This window comes from Ovis canadensis, chromosome 12, assembly GCF_042477335.2.
Source record: "Ovis canadensis isolate MfBH-ARS-UI-01 breed Bighorn chromosome 12, ARS-UI_OviCan_v2, whole genome shotgun sequence".
Taxonomy (NCBI): domain Eukaryota; kingdom Metazoa; phylum Chordata; class Mammalia; order Artiodactyla; family Bovidae; genus Ovis; species Ovis canadensis.
In genome coordinates, this window is record NC_091256.1 from 45,641,297 (window position 1) to 45,654,889 (window position 13,593).

The window sequence follows — 13,593 nt, forward strand, 5'->3', positions numbered from 1 at the left end:
CTGCACTCAGAATCTCCTGCTGCACCTCTGGGTGCAGGCGGTCCTCTTTGACGCAATCTGGCTGCCTGTGATGAAAATCACTGAAAGGCTGAAAATCATTGTTGAAATTTTAATCACGTGATAATTATTTTAAACATATTTTATTTGTATAAAGCTTGACTCTACTTAAAAATAAATTAATAATTAAGTCAATTTTTGTATATTTAACACCAAACACTTGTCTAGATCATATTTTATCATGTCATCATATATTCCATTACAATCGCTCATATTTTGAAAATAGAAGTCCAAAAACATAAATTTAGAAAGAAATGACATTAATAATAATAATGCCTTAAAATGTTTCCACATTCATTATCTCATTTGATGTTCACTATAGTGCTCTGAGGGTGAGGGGACTGATCCTGTTGCCCTCATTTTACAAATATGAGAAAAAGAGACATGAAAAGATGTAAGTTGGCTCATTAAGTTTCCTGCTTAACATATAGGATGGTAAAATAGAGGAGCTAGCATCTGAGCCTTTTTTTAAGCCTCAAGCACAAGGTTTCCAGTTGGAATCTTTTATTACTTGGTAGTATTATGACAAAATCGCTTGACTTGTGAGTTTTTATCATTTTATTTGAGAAATTATCTAAGGGCATCCTTTAATTGTGTTGATGCACGTGGTTCAATAGGGTACCCTGAGGAACAATGACAAATGTGGTTACTAAATTCTCAAAAGCTGCTCTGGGGTTGAGCAAGCTTCTTGTTTTAATAATACCCGGCTTTGTTTCTTGTAATAATTCTTAAATATGGTTATGGTTTCTGCTGCATCTGATACATAGGCGTAATGCATAGACAAAACAAAAGAGAAAGGTAGGAGAGAGGATGGAAGCCAAGCTCTCAAATTACCTGGCTATTGAAGACTGTTATCATTCCTTTCTGAGAAGCTGTTATTAGTAAATCCAAGTGAGGAACCTTGACAATGCACTTAATCACATCCCGTCTTCTACTCCCTGTAAATGGCACACACTCATTTCAGCTCCTAGCAGTAAAGACCCTAAAAGTCACTTGTTAGAGTTTTAATCAGAAAAGAAAAAGGAAACAACCAACATTAAGCTAGAAAGGCTCTAGTTACTTTAAAACTAAAGTAGAATATAACCAAAAAAACGAGCAACTATTGCTTTTTAATTATCCTTAGAGATACTAATCTGACTTTTTAATGCTTTCCAACTAAACGTAGTCCATGACTTCCCATAGAAGTTGTTAAGATCACAACCTAGCCCCACCTTCAAGTGCACATTTCAGAGAAATGAGTTTTCCAAATGTCTTTTAGAATTATTTCTATCTAAAGATCTTCACATTCAGGAATTCTTTCTTTGAACTGTCACCATATAATTTACAAAGAACGAAAGTTTAATACTATCTCAGGCCTTCCAGTACAAAAAAAATGAAACTGCCTTAATACTGTTTTAGGCCTTCTTTTTTTTTTACTTTATGCATTTTTGAGAAAACACTTTCATGTTTCTTTGCCTACGTGCTGAATGATAAAGCCACACATACTGAGCCTCTTCCCAGGATGATTTAAATCAAGTTTTTATAATTGCAAATGTTTAGAAAGGAAAAGCAAGGGAACAAATTTCATACTCCAGTATTATCTGCCTAACCCACACATTCTCAACAGAGAAATTATTTTCTCCAAAAGGGTACAAATTGGTTCTTGGTGGGCAAGGCATGTAAACAACTCTTACTCTCTGTGTCAAAGTTTCGGATGTACATACAGTACATAGGCAGAGACACAGTATCTGAGAGATTAAAATGTCGGAGGGTTGGGGGAATGAGGTTGAGAGGGTGTTGGGGATGGAAATTTTTCCTGCAGGATTTTCCTGCAATTAGGAAAAAAATTCCAAAAGACTCCTTGGAGGAGTCAATATGAAAAAAAAACAAAACCACAAAAGCTGTTGAGAATATTTTATGCCAAGCCACCATCATGTTTTCTGCTTCCATTTCTTCCCCACTATAGACCACTTTAGTCACAGAAGCCAGAACATTCATTGAAGTGTAACTCAGGCCAGGCCCTGTCACAGCTTTGTCTCAGAAGTCTTTATTGTGGCCACAAGGCCCTGGACATCAGTGCCCTCACCGCTGATGCTTCTCTGACCTCCCCCGCTTCTGCTATTCTCCCTCCCTCACCACTCCACTCCAGCTTAGAGGGTGTGCTTTACCCTCATATCTCCTTCAGGTCTTTCCCAAATACCCTGTTTAAAGTCCCAACACATGCTCGCATGTCCAAACCAACTTCTTCCCTCACTCCTGCTTTATTTTTCTCCACAATCTGCTCACTTTATTATTTTTTTCTATAGCGCTTAATTTACTCACTTTTTTTTTTAATTGTCTGTCTCTTCCCCTATTAGAATATAGATTCCAGGAGGTCAGGGATTTATGATTGTTTGTTCACCGCTGTGTTCCCAGCACTTAGAAAGTCACCTAGTTCACAAAGTTATTTAGTCACTAAGTCATGTCCAGCTCTTTTGCAACCCTATGGACTGTAGCCAGCTAGGCGTCTCTGTCCATGGAATTCTCCAGGCAGCAATACTGGAGTGGGTTGTCATTTCCTTCTCCAGGGGATCTTCCCAACCCAGGGATTGAACCCACGTCTTCTGAGTTGGCAGGCAGATTCTTTACCACTGAGCCACTAGGGAAGCCTGGCTTACAAAGTAGACCTTAACAAATATTTGTTGAGTGAATAAACAAGTTACAGAACTCAACAGCCATCTATAAAGATGCTTTTGAAATTCTAATTTAGGAGGCCAGAAACACATCTCCCCTGGTCACTGGCCCCTCCTGAGTAAGTGATGACAGCAGCATCACCGCTGCTCCCTGGCTTCTGTTCTTTGATGACAGTTGCCACGGAGAAGCCCAGAGTTTAGGCTCTGGTGAACAAGGAAGGGTCAAAAACCAGGGTGGGTTTTGTTCACAAAGGACTGACGTAAGTTCAGGATTTTTTTTTTTTTCTTCTCTTTTAAAGAACACCAGATTTGATCTAGACTATGCCCTTCATCTCAGAATTTGAGATGAAATGCTTGAGGACAGAGACAGATTCTGGAGGATTCCTTTCCACATCCTGGGAAGAAAAGAAAGAAAACCCATGGCTTCAGTAGTGGACAGGGAAATGAGTTCATGGGACCCAGGCTCAAATTTTAAAGCAAATGACATATCTAAACTGGAGACCTCAAACTGAGCTAACACTCCTCTGTTATTGACCCAAATTCACAGTTTGAGAGGTGTTAATGCTAACCTCCATAAGATAATCAAGGGTGGGAACTTGGGAAGAGTTCTAATAAGTGAAAACTTGAAAATTCCATTTCAAGAATATATATTTTTTTAAATGTGATTGATCCATTTGGTACTGGAGCACACATTATTGAGGTGACATTGTGGAGACATTTAACTTGAGATCTGAACCATTTCTGAAAAATGGGAATTTTCCCTCCTTATATTCCCTACTTAGTGTCTTTCAGAGCAACAATAATATTTCCAATTTGACCGTAAGTTTCTTCTGATACTGCATTTGAAACTGTCACTCCCCTCTCGTTTTAATTACTGATCAAGTAAATAAGATGGAAAATGGTTCAATGTTGTATTCCCACTATTTATTTTTGAGAAAATATTAAAACCCACGTTAATTTGTTAGGGAAATTAAATTATCACCTGAAATTACAACTCGCTGTTTTCTAGAAACGAGGAAAACCAAATTTTCTTGATCCATTTGGTTAATAAGAGACTCTTCTTCAGAGGAAAAGTAGCCAAAGATCTGAAAATCCAAACAACACAGGGAAACACTCACAGTATCTCAGAAATGGCTGCAGAGTAAGAGATTTAATGTCGGTTGAATCTGAAGGCTTACTTTGAATTAACAATCAACACGTTGCTTTATAAATACGAACTTCTGATATAAATATCAGGAGGCAGTTTAATATTATTCAGCATACTGCATGCTGATGGGCATGAGTTTTGAGCAGTTATAGATTTTTCTTTCCAGTGGATAAACTGATGTCCCAGGCTGATGTCCTTGCTTAGACTGATAGTTCAATTAGGAGCTGGCATGTGCTTGGAAATCAAATCAGTCTTCATCAGACAGTTCTCAGTGCTCAACTGAGAACCCTGATGCTGAATTTTGCCACTGTCCAATAACTCCTACCCATTCTCCATAAATCTTCCTGAATAAGACTTTTCATTTCTTTATTGGTGGAGGTCGGGGGGAGGTTGGGCTTTCCCTGGTGGCTCAGGCAATTAAGAATCTGCCTGCAGTTCAGGAAACCCGAGTCTGATCCCTGGGTCAGGAAGATCCCCTGGAGAAGGGAATAGTTACCCATTCTAGTATTCTTGCTGGAGAATCCCATGGACAGAGGAGCCTGGCAGGCTACAGTCTATTGGGTCACAAAGAGTTAGACACAATTGAGAAACTAACACTTTCACTCACTTTGGAATTTTGCTGTTCCAAATCCTACCCTCCAGGAATTGCATTAATCAATTACTCTAAAAAGAATATCTTGAAGAAATAAAGTGCTTTTTATTTGTGAATAAATTGTCAAGATTGTGTAATTCCAAGGAATTTGAAACATGAGATAGCTATTTTTTCAGTTGTCTTATGATATGTAGAAATAAAGTTCTTAGAGGTTAATGACACACTGTATTTCTCATAAACTTGAGACTAGCTGGTCTTGTTAGTAAATGAACAGAATGAGCTTCTGAAACTCAAGTGTGGATATGAACCACTGGATCTTACTCAAGTGCAGTTCTGACTTGTAGGCCTGGGAGCGCACCTTTCTAAGAAGCTGTCCATGAGGGACCAATCAGTCTGTTACAATAACATTTGTTTACTTTGATATAGATAATGGCTTAGCATTATGTGTTTACATGTCCTTCCATCAGTTATTTCGCAAAGGTAACTACTTCCTCCTTTACATTCTCCCACATCCAAACCTCACAACATCTATCCACTGCCTGAATAATTTCCTACAGTTAGGTTTTATTCCTTGGGAAGACAAAGACTATCAAAGACTCTTTTGTATTTTTCCATTTTTCTTTCCATCAGAAAAAGCAATATTCATTAAAAGATTAAGTCATTTATTACTTTTCAGAAATTGCTGTTAACTTTCCATGAGTACAAAACATGGTGCATGCAGCATCTAAGTCCCTTTGAAGGATTGAGAGCATGCTGAAAGGAAGGCCCAAGGTCCTCATGTCCTTGCTAACTGTCAGGTGGGGCTGCCCCTACCTTTCAGAGGCCTCTTTTCAGTCCTACTACTTGGGGCCTTACATCTCAGCACCAGCAATGGTGCTTCAAATCCTTCACACTTAGAATCTTCTTCCACCTTCTTCTTCCCTTTTTAAGGACTCCTGCGATTACATTGTGTCCACCCAGATAATCCAGAATAGTCTTTTTTAAGGTAACTAATTAGTCATGATTAGCAATACTGCATAGGAACCTGGAATGTCAGGTTCATGAATCAAGGCAAATTGGAAGTGGTCAAGCAGGAGATGGCAAGAGTGAACATCGACATTCTAGGAATCAACGAACTAAAATGGACTGGAATGGGTGAATTTAACTGAGATGACTATTATATCTACTACTGTGGGCAGGAATCCCTTAGAAGAAATGGAGTAGCCATCATGGTCAACAAAAGAGTCCAAAATGCAGTACTTGGATGCAATCTCAAAAACGACAGAATGATCTCTGTTTCCAAGGCAAATCATTCAATATCAAAGTAATCCAAGTCTATGCCCCAACCAGTAACGCTGAAGAAGCTGAAGTTAAACGGTTCTATGAAGACCTACAAGACCTTTTAGAACTAACACCCAAAACAGATGTCCCTTTCATCATAGGGGACTGGAATGCAAAAGTAGGAAGTCAAGAAACACCTGGAGTAACAGGCAAATTTGGCCTTGAAGTACAGAATGAAGCAGAGCAAAGGCTAATAGAGTTCTGCCAAGAGAACACACTGGTCATAGCAAACACCCTCTCCCAACAACACAAGACAAGACTCTACACATGGACATCACCAGATGGTCAACACTGAAATCAAATTGATTATATTCTTTGCAGCCAAAGATGGAAAAGCTCTATACAGTCAGCAAAAACAAGACCAGGAGCTGACTGTGGCTCAGATCATGAACTCCCTATTGCCAAATTCAGACTTAAATGGAAGAAAGTAGGGAAAACCACTAGACCATTCAGCTATGACCTAAGTCAAATCCCTTATGATTATACAGTGGAAGTGAGAAATAGATTTAAGGGACTAGATCTGATAGACGAGAGTGCCTAATGAACTATGGATGGCAGTTTGTGACGTACTGGAGACAGGGATCAAGACCATCCCCATGGAAAAGAAATGCAAAAAAGCAAAATGGCTGTCTGGGGAGGGCTTACAAATAGCTGTGAAAAGAAGAGAAGTGAAAAGCAAAGAAGGAAAGGAAAGATATTTCCATTTGAATGCAGAGTTCCAAAGAATAGCAAGGAGAGATAAGAAAGCCTCCCTCAGTGCAATGCAAAGAAATAGAGGAAAACAACAGAATGAGAAAGACTAGAGATCTCTACAAGAAAATTAGAGATACCAAGGGAACACTTCATGCAAAGATGGGCTCGATAAAGGACAGAAATGGTCTGGACCTAACAGAAGCAGAAGATATTAAGAAGAGGTGGCAAGAATACACAGAAGAACTGTGCAAAAAAGAGCTTCACAACCCAGATAATCACGATGGTGTGATCACTCACCTAGAGCCAGACATCCTGGAATGTGAAGTCAAGTGGGCCTTAAGAAGCATCACTGTGAACAAAGCTAGTGGAGGTGATGGAATTTCAGTGGAGCTCTTTAAAATCCTGAAAGATGATGCTGTGAAAGTGCTGCACTCAATATGCCAGCAAATTTGGAAAACTCAGCAGGGGCCACAGGACTGGGAAAGGTCAGTTTTCATTCCAATCCCAAAGAAAGGCAATACAAAAGAATGCTCAAACTACCACACATCTCACACGCTAGTAAAGTAATGCTCAAAATTCTCCAAGCCAGGCTTCAGCAATATGTGAACCATGAACTTCCAGATGTTCAAGCTGGATTTAGAAAAGGCAGAGGAACCAGAGACCAAATTGCCAACATCCACTGGATCATGGAAAAAGCAAGAGAGTCTATTTCTGCTTTATTGACTATGCCAAAGCCTTTGACTGTGTGGATCACAATAAACTGTGGAAAATTCTGAAAGAGATGGGAATACCAGACCACCTGATCTGCCCCTTGAGAAACCTGTATGCAGGTCAGGAAGCAAAAGTTAGAACTGAACATGGAACAACAGACTAGTTCCAAATAGGAAAAGGAGTACATCAAGGCTGTATGTTGTCACTGTGCTTATTTAACCTATATGCAGAGTACATCATGAGAAATGCTGGGCTGGAAGAAGCGCAAGCTGGAATCAAGATTGCCGGGAGAAATATCAATAACCTCAGATGTGCAGATGACACCACCCTTATGGCAGAAAGTGAAGAGGAGCTAAAAAGCCTATTGATGAAAGCGAAAGAGGAGAGTGAAAAAGTTGGCTTAAAGCTCAACATTCAGAAAACGAAGATCATGGCATCTGGTCCCATCACTTCATGGGAAATAGATGGGGAAACAGTGGAAACAGTGTCAGACTTTTTTTTTTTAGGCTCCAAAATCACTGCAGATGGTGACTGCAGCCATGAAATTAAAAGACGCTTACTCCTTGGAAGGAAAATTGTGACCAACCTAGATAGCATATTGAAAAGCAGAGACATTAACTTTCCCAAAAAAGTTCTGTCTAGTCAGGGCTATGGTTTTTCCAGTAGTCATGTTTGGAAGTGAGAGTTGGACTGTGAAGAAAATTGGGCACTGAAGAATTGATGCTTTTGAACTGTGGTGTTGGAGAAGACTCTTGAGAGACCCCTGGACTGCAAGGAGATCCAACCAATCCATCCTAAAGGAGATCACTCCTGGGTGTTTATTGGAAGGACTGATGTAAAGCTGAACCTCCAATACTGTGGCCACCTCATGCAAATAATTGACTCATTGGAAAAGACCCTAATGCTGGGAGGGATTGCAGGCAGGAGGAGAAGGGGACGACCGAGGATGAGATGGCTGGATGGCATCACTGACTCAATGGACATGAGTTTGAGTGAACTCCAGGAGTTGGTGATGGACAGGGAGGCCTAGCATGCTGTGATTCATGGGGTCGCAAAGAGTGGGACAGGACTGAGAGACTGAACTAAACTGAATTAGTCATCGTAAGTGCATCTGCAAAGTCCCTTCACAGCAGTACCTAAATTACTTTGATGTTTTATTGGATGACCACAGGACAAGAATCTTGGGGCCGGTGGTTGGCATGGGGGACATCTTTAGCATTCTGCCTATCACATCCTCCTTTTATAAATGCAATTCAATACAATAAGCTATTTGTGCAAAATACAACACAAATACCAATATTAGCAGGCTATTTAACTTCAGATAGTCATGTGAGATAATTTTCAGATAATAATGTGAAATGACAATAGGAATGAATATTTGTGTTAATATCCTCTTTGAAAGTTCTAAACTGTCCACTGGGGCACCTTTGCTGCTTGCCTGGTCAGTACATTAGCCATGCAATCTGTCATATATGCGGTTTATAGTCAAGTCTATGATAGGTGCCATCCTATAGGACATCTGCTCTTATGAAAATGATGCATTTTGCTATTTTTAAGCTTAGTGACACAATATTGCAAGCTTACCATAAGCAATTTCTAAAGAACACTAAAAACACCAAATTACTAACATTTATTGAGAAAAAATTTGAGATATTATACCACATAAAGGCCTTTCAAAGAGACCCCTTTTTAGCTGTCTTTATCTGTTATTACACTTTGAAAGAAAATGTTTACAAGAAATGTTTTTAAAGAACAGAAAACATCTCCTTTCTTGTGATGGGCTATAGCCTCAAGAATCTCAAAATTTCTCTTTCAAAAGTTTAAATTTCAGTCTAGTAACCAGCGGAACATTTTAGAGAATTTTATGACTATTGATGATGCTTTAGAGTATTAATTTTCTTTTAATTATTTTACTTAAAGGGCTTGCTACATGCATTAAGTGATCCATCTTTTTTTAACTATACTTTTTTTTTCCTGATTACCTAAGGAATGCATGTTCAATGTAGAATATTTGGAGAAAATAAAAAGCAGATAAAGGAAAATAAAAACCAGTATGCAGCTCATTTTTTAACCTATCCTGGAGCATTCTTTTCATTTTTGAAGTTAACAAATAGTTTCAGGTTTACAGCATTTTTGTTGCTTAGTCACTAAGTCATGTCCAACTCTTTTGTGATCCCATGGACTGTAGTCGGCCAGGCTCCTCTGTCTATGGGATTCTCCAGGCAAGAATACTGGAATAGCTTGCCATTTCCTTCTCCAGGGGATCTTCCTGACCCAGGGAGGGTTAAGTGAACCCGTGTCACTGCCTCGGAGGCAGACTCTTTACCACTGAGCCTTCTGGAAAGATTTAAATTAGCTCAATTTAAATTTACTTTGGGGGAACACAGTCATAGACATCCCAGGTGTCTATGTGCTGGGATGGCTCTTCTTTGAGTTAACTGGATGTGCTCCTAGAAGGAACATGTTTGTGAATTGCTCACTGGAAATTTAGAATAACATACTATTGCAGGAAAAGAAGATTGTATCTTCTTTTGAATCTTCTAGTGACTGGCTTTATAAATTTAAGACAGTCACATTTCTTTAGATCTCTTTACATTTACTTTCCTGCATTATAAACTAAAAGCACAGGTCTAGAGGACATTTTAGTTGAGTCTTTAAGTTTCATTACTCTATAAACATCAATTTTTTCCAAGTACATTTGTATCTAAAACCTAGAGAAAGAAAATGTACCTTTTTGTGGCATTGCTAATACAATGAGGGTGGCCAAAATGCTTTTTGGGGGGGTTGGCCAAAATGGTATTTTATTTATTTTTTGTAAGATGGCTCTAGTAGCACTTAGTTTTCTTTACCTTCATTCAAAACAATTTTGTTATGCTTCAACCAAAGGACACAGTCTTGATGAATGGATACAAAACAAGACCCATAGATATGCTGTTTACAAGAAACTCGCTTCAGACCTAAAGACACATATAGACTGAAAGTGAAAGGATGGAAAAATATATTCCATGCAAATGGAAGCAAAAGAAACCTGGAGTAGCAGTCCTCAGGTCAGACAAAATCAACCTTAAAATAAAGAAGATTATAAGAGATAAGGAAGTGCCGGGAGCCACCACGGGAGATCCCACCCATGACAAGGTCATGTGGAAGAGAACTGTTAAGCAAGGCTTCAGAACTCAACGGGCTCCCTAGGCTTTCTCGAGCATCTACCCCCCAAACCAGAATCTGTCTGTTTTACTATTTCATGACTTTCACCAACTCCTCTGACATTAACAGGAGGCTATTCCTGACCACATTTCTCTGGAGAAAATCAACTTAGGGCTATAGCTAATAAGTCTTCTGGACATGAGAAGAATATTTCCAATCAAAACCCCCTCTGTTAGCATTTTAGCTTGCTTGGCAGATATATCCAGACTCTTGCAGCTACGCATATGATTATTTACATCCTCCCAACTGTGAGAGGCATGGAAAGCCTAAAACATAGAGCCTTTCAAAGAGTTAAAAGTTATTAGAGTAGTGTTAATGTAGGATTTCATTATTGGGCCAATGCTTGTTGCTAAGTTCCCATATCTCTTATCCACTGTGCACCTGGGAGTGCATTAGTTAACATAGTTGGAAAGTAAGAAAAACAAGTGTAGCCTTGAAATTAACCACATCAGACTTTTGAGCTAATTGGTTCTTTCTTGTAATTCACTGCACCTTTGCTTCGTGAGAATGTAACTCTGTTTAATACTTTTTCAGGCTGACATAGATTAGAAATATAAGAAAAAACATTTCAAGGGAAAATAAGTTTTCTGGTTAAGAAGCCTTTGTCAAAAGAGGGTCATAAAATGTTCACAGGCCTCCAAGGACAAAAGATAATGTACACAATATTGTTTATGGGAAAGGTTTGCAGAAAAATCCTGGTTTCGATAAAGACAAAACAGATATAATGTTTGGGCTGACTCTGTATGACTTTGCATCTTTCATTTCCCTCTTTGTACAAGTAAAGGTATAAAAGACCCTTTTAAAAATAAAAACAATGGGCCTCACTTGAAGAAGCTTGGTCACCCCGTGTTTTTCTTTTTTCTCTTTTTTTTCCTCTTACTTTCTTTTTCAGGCTGATCCCTTAGAACATAGAGGCTCCCTGCGTTCACTTATCTGCCCAGGTTTCTAAGACCTAAACGAAGAGACGTTCTGTGTCTTCACTCCCTCAGGAGACTGGGAAGGCACCTGTGGCCTCTGTGAACAGGGCGAACTTCTTGTCTTGAAGTTTTATTGGCTTTCTATGTAAACCAAAAAATATCAGCCTCTTTCTCTCCTCTATTTTCTTATCTATAATATTCTTTCCTTATCTCTCTCTAAATCATCCGCCAACGCCATTTTTCCTTCAGGTCCCCCTGGATCCTGCAGGGGCTGGACTCCGGCAAGGAAGGACACTACATAATGATCAAGGGATCAATTGAAGAGGAAGACATAACGATTGTAAATATCTATGCACCCAATATAGGGGCACCTCAATACATAAGACAAATACTAACAGACATAAAAGGAGAAATTGACAGTAATACAATAATAGTAGGAGACTTTAACACCCTACTCACACCAATGGTGGCTCAGACGGTAAAGCATCTGCCTGTAATGCTGGAGACCTGGGTTCAATCCCTGGGTGGGGAAGATCTCCTGGAGAAGGCAATGGCAACCCCCTCCAGTATTCTTGCCTGGAAAATCCCACGAATGGAGGGGTCTGGTAGGCTACAGTCCATGGGATCGCAGAGAGTCAGACATGACTGAGCAAATTCACTTTCACTTTCACACCAGTGGACAGATCATCAAAACAGAAAATTAATAAGGAAACAAAAGTCTTAAATGATACATTAGATGAAATGGATCTCATGGATATCTTCAGGACATTCCATCCAAATGCAGAAGAATACACCTTCTTCTCAAGTGCGCATGAAATATTCTCCAAGATAGACCACATCTTGGGTCACAAATCAAACCTCAGGAAATTTAAGAAAATTGAAATCATATCAAGCATCTTCTCTGATCACAATGCTGTGAGACTAGATATCAATTACAAGAAAATAACTGTAAGAAACTCAAACACATGGAGATTAAACAGCACATTTCTAAATAACCAACAGGTTACTGAAGAAATCAAAAGGGAAATAAAAAAATTTCTAGAAACAAACGACAATGAAAATACAACTCAAAACCTATGGGATGCAGCAAAAGCAATTCTAAGAGGGAAGTTTATAGCAATACAACCCTACCTCAAGAAACAATAAAAACATTGAATAGACAACCTAACTTTACATCTAAAACAACTGGAAAAAGAAGAACAACAACAAAAACAAAACAAAACAAAACACCAAAACTAGTAGAAGGAAAGAAATCATAAAGATCTGAGAAGAAATAAATGAAAAAGGAATGAAAGAAACAATAGTAAAAATGAATAAAAGTAAAATCTGGTTCTTTGAGAAGATAAACAAAATTGACAAGCCTTTAGCTGGGCTCATCAAGAAAAAAAAGAGAGAAGAATCAAATCAACAAAATTGGAAAGGGAGAGGTTACAACAGACAATGCAGAAATACAAAGGATTATAAGAGACTATTAGGAACAACTATATGGCAATAAAATGGATAACCTGGAAGAAATGGACAGATTCTTAGAAAAGTTCAATCTTCCACGACTGAACCAGGAAGAAATATAAATTATGAACAACCCAATTACAAGCACTGAAATGGAAGCTGTGATCAAAAATCTCCCAAAAAACAAAAGCCCAGGATCAGATGGCTTCACAGGAGAATTCTATCAAACATTTAGAGAAGACCTAATGCCCATGCTTCTAAAACTCTTTCAAAAAATTGCAGAGGGAGGAACACTTCCAAACTCATTCTATGAGGCCACCATCACCCTAATACAAAACCAGACAAAGAAAACACACAAAAAGAAAACTACAGGCCAATATCACTGATGAACATAGATGCAAAAATTCTCAACAAAATTTTAGCAAACAGGATTCAGCAACAAATCAAAAAGCTCATACACCATGATCAAGTTGGGTTTATTCCAGGGATGCAAAGATTCTTCAATATATGCAAATCAATCAATGTGATACACCATATTAACAAACTGAAAGATAAAAACCATATGACAATCTGAATAGATTCAGAAAAAGTCTTTGACAAAATTCAGCACCCATTTAAGATTAAAACTCTTCAAAAAAGGAACTTACCTCAACATAGTAAAGACCATATACAATAAGCCTACAGCAAATATTATTCTCAATGGTGAAAAACTGAGAGCATTCCCCCTAAGATCAGGAACAAGACAAGGGTGTCCACTTTCACCACTATTATTCAATATAGTTCTGGAAGTCCTAGATCCAGCAGTCAGAGAAGAAAAGAAAATAAAAGGAATCCAGATCAGAAAAAAAGTAA

At 38.6% G+C, this 13,593-nt stretch overlaps 1 protein-coding gene across 2 annotated transcripts in view; it reads right to left on the minus strand.

Moving 5' to 3' along the window:
• Positions 1 to 13,593, minus strand: part of WDR64 (WD repeat domain 64) — a 137,715-nt gene that overhangs the window by 100,389 nt on the left and 23,733 nt on the right. For both annotated transcript variants that reach the window (XM_069545566.1, XM_069545565.1), the window contains exons 3-4: positions 3,691 to 3,793; positions 892 to 995 (exon numbers count right to left, since the gene is read on the minus strand). In XM_069545566.1, coding sequence (XP_069401667.1) covers positions 892 to 995; positions 3,691 to 3,793 — 207 coding nt within the window. The remainder of the gene's footprint in view (positions 1 to 891; positions 996 to 3,690; positions 3,794 to 13,593) is intronic.